At 40.4% G+C, this 7,796-nt stretch overlaps 1 protein-coding gene across 2 annotated transcripts; it reads left to right on the top strand.

Annotated features, from left to right (window-relative positions):
• The first annotated feature begins 555 nt into the window (after positions 1-555).
• Positions 556-6,216, top strand: LOC149842112 (auxin-responsive protein IAA9-like). Of its 2 annotated transcripts, XM_089998913.1 has the most exons (7): positions 571-983; positions 3,172-3,642; positions 3,727-4,022; positions 4,148-4,374; positions 4,645-4,786; positions 4,916-4,977; positions 5,754-6,216. In XM_089998913.1, exons 2-7 carry the CDS (start codon positions 3,208-3,210, stop codon positions 5,789-5,791), a joined length of 1,200 nt encoding a protein of 399 aa, XP_089855039.1. In that variant the 5' UTR covers positions 571-983; positions 3,172-3,207; the 3' UTR covers positions 5,792-6,216. The 2 variants fall into 2 exon arrangements, with proteins under 2 accessions (XP_089855038.1, XP_089855039.1); XM_089998912.1 differs by having other exon boundaries at positions 556-983; positions 3,172-4,022.
• Positions 6,217-7,796: the final 1,580 nt, after the last annotated feature.

Below are 7,796 nucleotides of genomic sequence, written 5' to 3'. Positions count from 1 at the left end.
AATACGCCTACGTAAAATGACCAAAATACGCCTGTGTAAGATTTCGTCGTTTTGGGGAAGGTTTTGTATTTTGGTTTCACTTCAACCCTTTTTGGCTTTGACTTTTTATTGTTGACAGCTTGGTAAGAATATCCTTGCGTTCTACAAGGGTATTATAGTACATTTACATACTTTTATTGGCCATGGACTTCGCCCTCGGGCACTGAGGGCTATAAACGTCATTTCATTTGGACAAAGGGTTCCGTACTAGAATTTTTTAATTATTTCTTAGCAAAATGCCAATCCTACCCCTATATCGACGTTCAAAACAGTCATATTGTGAGTCGTGTGCCTTTTGCAATTTTCGGCGTTTACGGAACAGCCATCGGCGTTCCACCAAAATGACGAAAAAGCCTCAAACGAGGAGCGGCTTCACAGTACGACGCTAGTCTAGGTCATTTTCAGAATAGGAGAAGGAGGTTTCGGTAAATTAGTCACAGATGAGCACGGCTCGATTCTGGCAGGGTCGATCTGGGCCGTCGATGTCGAAGCGGGCGGGAGGCATAAAAGCGAAAGCCTCGGCGTCCAGATAGAGTTTCTCTGTGCATTCTTTTCTTTGTATTGTAAAGAAAGACTCTGTGAAGAGAGAAGGAGAAAGGGAGAGAAAGAAAGAAAGAGAGAGAGAGTAGTGGTTGTTGCTATTGCTGCTTTGTAATGGAGGGTCCCTAGTTGCCGCCGGGCATCTTCTTCCTTCTTTTTTTCTCCTTCAATAATCTCCCAATACACTCTCTGTCTATAGCCTTTTGCTTTCTTTCCGTTGTTGCTTTATTTTTTTTTCCTTCTCCTTTCTTCTCATCGCCTCATTCTCCCCTCCCCTTTTTTTCGCCTCTTCTTTATTCTAATCTTTCATACATCTCGTGTGAATCAACCGCTCTTGATCCCGACCTTTTCTTCTTTCTCTCTCCACACACGCCGAAGATTCCACAGAGAGAGCTTGCGCTACTGTAAGTTGTGCCCTAACTAACCCTAGATCGATCATATTTTCCTTTCTTTTTTTTTGAATTTTTATTATTGATTTACCGATTTCATGCTTGCTATTGGTCGTTTTTTTTTCTGATTTTTAAGTTGCTTGAAGATCGAATGTGAACATGCGGATGTTTGTTCTTAATGCAAAAATCGGTTTTCTGTGAGTATATGCGGTTTCAGGATGGGAAACTTAGTTGTAGGGAGATAAAAAACACTAGATCCATGCTTATCTTTGTTTTTCTTTTCTTTTTTATTCCGTTCTATGTTCTTTCTCGACGAACTTGATGAAATGTTGCTGTTTTTTTTTCTAATTTGGAGGTATTTGTTTGTTTTCCTGCGTCTCGTGGGACGCTGTGTTAAGAGAGGGTTCGGAAAGCCTCAGATGTTGTCGTCAATTTGCTATTTTGATGCTGCTTCAGCAGTTTGCTTGTTCGATTGGTTGCTGTTGCTATGATGTTTTTTTTTGTTCGATTGTATGAAATGGAAGCGGAACTCTTGGAATTGCGTTTTTTTGTTCTTTTCTTGATTCCTTTTCCTTGTTTGCAACTGGCCGTGGTTTCGAATGGAACGAGGTCGGAATATCTCGCTTTAAATTTTGCTTTCCTTTTTTTTCCCGCCCTTGAAACCTGCTGTTTCTATTTTTATTTTTTTAATTCCGTTTGTGATCGCAATTTTGTGCTTCTTCTTGTGAACTCTGCGGTATTTTCTGTAACTCGGTATTTCAGCTGTAAATTAACCCTGTATACACCGGAAAACCTAGTCCAGTTTCCTCTTTTTCTTTGTTCTTTTTTTTCAATTCTTGTGGGAAAAATCAGCTGCTTTTCTCTTCTCCCTCAAAAATGGTAAATGAGGATATATGTGGGATTTCTACGATCGCGGGTCTTAATTTTCTCTCCCCCCTAAGGAACACGCCGTGGAAACCCCATATGTCATTTGAAAGTACTTTCCCCGTCTTTTTAATTAAATTAGTAAAATATTTTTTCTCTGTTTTGAGATTGCAATTAGGCGAGTCTCTCTCTCTCTCTGTCATATTTTTTGTTCCTTCTACTCGAATCTTTGTGGTTTTTAATTATCCTTAGTTTATTGTTTTACCTGTCTGGTTTTTAATCATCCACTGAATTCTGCATGGTGACTGTAAAAATTATTTTCTGCACAACCATGCAAAATATTTTCTGGCTAGGTATTTGTTCCTTGATTGCTAAATTTTTCTGACTTGTCCTTCTAATTGATTGATTCATTGCTTCTGTATATTTTCACAAATGTGTAGTGTTTGGTTTTTATCTCCTCTTTAGGCGATTTTTTCATGGATTGGTTGCTACTATGGGGTTGTGGGTTGTGAGATTTATCTCCACCTTGACCAATCCACAAATTTTTTCATTGATTTTCTATACTCCTTTCTTCTGAATCTGATCGGCAATATAGCCTACGACTGAATATCTGTGTCAAATCCTTGACTGTTACTTTTTTGATTTGATGCTTTCTGGCCGATCTAAGACTGACCATATATTTGATTCTCGGTACCTTTTGCAACTTTAGCTCATCAAACAATCTTATCCTTTGGGGTTTAGCGCCAAGGTCTTCAGGGTGGCATGTTTAATATCTTGAATCTTGATGCCTGTCTCATGGAACTTTATGACGAGTGCTGAACCTTTAAGAATCAAGATCAACATAACTTTTTTGGCTGTTTGAAAATGATGAAAATGAAAACTTTAAAAAAAGATCTGATAATCTAGCTCAATTGAATATTGTTGAATTAGGGGCTATACTTTGTGTGTGCTAAATGTGGAAAGAATAAACCGGGGATAGAATCATCTTGTCTGGTGGCTAGATTCCCATGTGCATGCTGATAGTTACCAGATTTCCTTGCATATTTTGGCAGCTATTTGTTTGGGAATTTCCATTTTTTCTGTTGATCTTTTAGATCGTGATGCCTGATTTGATCTGCAAATGAATGATCTTGTATTGCATGAGCGATCCGTCGTTCTTTGCCTTTTGTTTTCCTTTAAAGTATCTTGTATGTGTTTTCTTTCTGCTACTAGCCTTTCTCCAGAGTCTGCTTCTTCCTTTAGTGGAAACTATGAAAATATGGCGAGTGATGGTTGAGACTTGGTGATAGGATGGCTAGGGATTTTTATGAATTTATGGAGAGTTAAATTTCATACGCAGGTTGAGCTCGAGTAACAAGCTGCTGAATTTTCTTTGATGTCGCCACCTCTTGGCCATGTGGGGGAGGGACCTGGGAAGGTCCATGTAGCTGTTCCCGCTGCTTCATCAGACAGCACTGGCCAGAGCTGCCCTGGGTTGACTGAGCATAATTACATGGGGCTGTCAGACTCTTCTTCTGGGGATAGCTCTGTGGTCACCTCTGGCTTGGTTGAAAAGGACAAGAGCTTGAACCTGAAGGCTACAGAGCTTAGGCTTGGTCTTCCTGGTTCACAGTCTCCTGTCAGGGATCTTGACTTCTCCCTGTCAAACAATGTTAAACTTGGTGAAAAAACCCTCTTTCCTTTGGGTCCTGTAAAGGAGGGAACAGCTGACGAGAAACGCCTGAGAAACAGCATGTACCCAACCTTGCAGAAGAACATTGTCTCTGGTAACAAGAGAGGGTTCTCTGATGCCATGGATGGGTTTATTGAGGTAAAAGGCAATGTGTTTTCAGAGGGGAAATGGATTTTTTCAGGTGCAATTTCTGATTCTGAAAAGAGTCACTCATCACCCCAGGGGAAGTTCGTTGGCAACTCGGGGTTGTCCACAGCTTCTGTTGGTATGAAGCAAGGCTCTGGCACCTGGCATGTCGGTGGCTTGGAACATTCAGGATCAGGGATCCTTTCCACCAGGCCTCCAGTGAATCTTGCATCAAATAATGCTTCTGTCAAAGACCATTCTGGAACTCACTCTGCTATGATGAAAGAGATTGTGTCTCCAAAGATATCCCAAGACAGGCCCTGTGTTCCCAACGAGTCCAACCCTAATCAAATGAGCTCTGCAAACAACCACGGGGTTGCCCCTGCAGCCAAGTAAAAGATAAAACAAAATTCCCCTTCTATCCATTTTTACAGTCCGTCTCATGTCATTTCACTTGTTTGTACTGCATCTAGTTATAATTACCACTTGTTTTGTATAACCTGCAAATAAAATGCAGGGCGCAGGTTGTGGGCTGGCCTCCTATCAGATCATACCGTAAGAACACTTTGGCTGCCAGTTCAAAAGCTAATGAGGAGGTTGATGGAAAGCCAGGTTCAGGGCCATTGTTCGTGAAGGTCAGCATGGATGGTGCCCCATATCTGAGGAAGGTAGACCTGAAAACTTGTGCAACTTATGGTGAACTCTCATCTGCTCTTGAGAAAATGTTCACCTGTTTTACAATTGGTGAGACACCTTAAACATTTTCTGCTTGAATATCACTTCTTATTTTTTAAGTACTTTTTTTTTCTTTTCTCTGTTTTAAACTTTTTATTGTCCAGCTAATCTCCGAGGCTTCTTCGTTTTTAACTAAATTGTTTCTCTGTCTTGCTAAGGGATGAAATTTGCAGAACTAAGGTTAAAATTTTGAAAAACAAAAATAAAAGAAGTTGATCAGGCCTGTTGTATTGTTTTTAAGTTTAGCATCTAGTTACTGCATGCTTTGTATGATTTCAGGTCAGTGTGGCTCTCATGGGGTTCCTGGTAGGGATGTGCTGAGTGAGAGTAAGTTGATGGACCTTCTTCACGGGTCAGAATATGTGCTTACGTATGAGGATAAAGATGAGGACTGGATGCTTGTTGGCGATGTTCCTTGGGAGTATGTTTCTCTTTACTTGAGGCTGAGAATATTTCATTTCATAGTTGCAGAATATGTTGATGTTCTTATTCAAGATTCTTATAGTTTTGCCATTTAGGTTACTTGCTAATCATACTCTTTTTGTGGCAGCATGTTTATCAATTCCTGTATGAGGCTTCGCATTATGAAGGGTTCTGATGCCATTGGCCTTGGTATGTGCTTCCTCCTTGGCTCTCGGCAATACCTTATACAAGCTGCACTTCAATGGGAATTCTAGTCCTCAATTTGGAACATTTTTCTTCTTTTTGGTTTTTTGGTAATGCTTTGAAAAATGCAGCAACTGAATTTTTAGCCTAGCATCGCCGTGTTGCATGAGCTTGACCCATCAACCAGCTGGTACATTTTATGGTTGACGTGTCCTCGCATGAGGATTCTACTAGGTTGTCCAAGCTTGTGAACTCGGCATCTTTGAATTATAAAATCATGTTGAACTATTGGATTAGTTGCCTTACTGTCAAAATTGGGTGCATTAGGGATGTTTTGCCGTAAAATCTAGTTTAGTTTCAGTTTTATGAATGATACATCGGGTATTTTGCAAAAATCTTTTGGGATTTGACAGCACATGCACAACAGGCTCTTACTGGTTTTGAATTTGATGCTCATGCCTTGCAAACCCGCTTTTTGATAATGTCAATAAAATGTTGTTGGTATGGATGTATCCTTTTTTCTACTAGGGCTTCGTTTTGTTAGATATATTTAGCTGTGCTGCAACTGTTTAACCACCAAACCCTTGATGCACTTTGTTTGACGAGTCGGTATCATTCTATTGAGTTGGCTATAGTTGTGAACTTTACTTCTTCTATTTTTGGCATTTGATATTGCTACAGTTTGCATCATATTCTGCGTGTAATGTTTAATTCGATTGGGGCAACTTGCTTTTAGCATATGACAAAACTAACCATTATACATGCTCTGTATCTGATGGCAGCTCCAAGGGCCATGGAGAAATGCCGCAACAGGAACTAGTTGGAAGCATCTTCCTCATGATTGGTGTCTTCTGGACAACGGGCATCGGGGGGACTCTATATTTTGTGATGGACTGGACTTCAGCGGTATGATCGGTATATGGGCTTGATCCATGGGTGCCTAAACTGTCGGGATGTCGATGCCCCCATCGGAAGGCAGGTCATGAACTAGGTGCTACAGTTTTTTTGCAGCTCGAAACTGAAAATTTTAAGAGAACTCAGCTAAGAAACATTGGTATTAGAATCTGTTATAGTATGTTACGAGTCATCTCTGGTTGTTTTCATCCCACAGTGTTTGTAAAAAAGTTCTGTGACTTTCGCCTCTACTGGTGGAATAAGTCTGTTGTTCTACCGGTGGAGGTGCGGTGCTTGTCTGTTCTCTGTACTGTGGGCCTTGACTTATTTATTCCTATGCTTTTTTCTTCCTTCGCGGATTGCGATTGCTGCGTGTGCTTAATCGTATAAGAAAAGCGAAAGATATGATAGGTGTCTCTTTTGACCTTTAAATCTGCCCAATGAGCCTTGTGGAAACGGTGGAACACTAGTGTTGCTAGTTTAGTTTACTATGTGATGGTGGTCCTCTATAGTATATGATGATGACGCGGTCTAAGAGTCCATTATCTTTTTTTTAAAGGCAAGCTGGGGTTAGGCCGACCCCCACCAGTTACACAACATAACATTAGGTTTTGAATTTGCAACGTCTCAAGACGGTGACATGCATTGACAGCTCCTACCAAACAAGCGGAGCCCCCGTTGGTAATAAGAGCCCATTATTGTCCACTGGCGTTGCATAAAAAATACTGTTAAACAGTAGTGTTTTCAGAGATGGTTGATTCGGGACTTGCTTTTTCGGTCTCCCAACCGTCCTTTTGGAATCTCCTTTCTTAACAAGTTGGTTGGTTGACACGAACATCTACCTCTCCACCCAAAATTAACCATGTAAGGAATATATTACACAAGGTCTCCACCCACCAGGCTGGGTGGGTCGGCTTAAGGTTTTCAAGTTGGAGGTTATGAGTTCGCCGTGGTGTGCATACTTTGCTTGCTGCACAGCCTAAACCAAATGAGGAACTATCTCAAACTGAGGGCCCGATTGGGGTTGGGGAAGTGGGGGAATAGAGGTACTCATGGACACTGTGGACGTCAGCTGAGGGTCCATAATCAACGCTACTCAATAAGAAACATTGATCAGATTTGGGTATTTTTTTTTAAATTCTGACCTTGTTCAACATGATATACTTATATCATTCTTTTTGAATTAAAAAAATGGTATTTGAAGCCTTAAAAAATTTATAAAATTGTAGACTGTTGATTTTTGAAAGCTTATAAAAATATATCCATGCATCGGAATCAAAATTCCAAGAGGCATAGATAACATCTGTAAGGTCAGAATTTCGAAGTCTTCTTTAGCTTCTCAATGGCAAAGGGAATCTCATTGCTATTACTCAAACATAAAACATATGCTCGAAAATTCATCAAAAAACACTGAAAATCTGATAAATGTTTTTTATTGGGTAGGTTTGGGAGGTTTTCTATTGGGTAGGTTTTCATTCTCCGGCCCACTAAACTCTTTTCTTCATTTTTCCTTTTTGTTTTCATTTGGTGCAGAGAAATGACCACTATGGTGTGGACATCTTCTTATGGACTGAGAGGTGTTTGAGAGGTTTTCTATTGGGTAGGTTTTCATTTCCCTGGTGGGGCTTACCTTAAAGATTAAGGCTTTGTTTGGGAAGGAGAGGGTGATAGACATGTGGTGAACGTTTATCAGAATCCATTATATGTAAGCAGATCTAGTATTACCACACGTAGTCTGGAATCGGGTTCAACCTTGCCTCATCAGATCTTATTCGGATATCCACTGTTTTCAGATCTAAGTTCAGATTTGACAAGATATGGCCCAGATATGATCTGTTTGCACCCTTAATTATTGTGTACACTGCTTGTTGCTTTCACGCCTTTGTGGACGGGACCACTCGACAGGGAAGTTATTATGTTCAGAAAAAACC

Source organism: Nuphar pumila, chromosome 3 (assembly GCF_984573655.1).
Source record: "Nuphar pumila chromosome 3, dmNupPumi1.hap1.1, whole genome shotgun sequence".
Taxonomy (NCBI): domain Eukaryota; kingdom Viridiplantae; phylum Streptophyta; class Magnoliopsida; order Nymphaeales; family Nymphaeaceae; genus Nuphar; species Nuphar pumila.
This window is presented reverse-complemented; position numbering and strand designations above follow the sequence as displayed.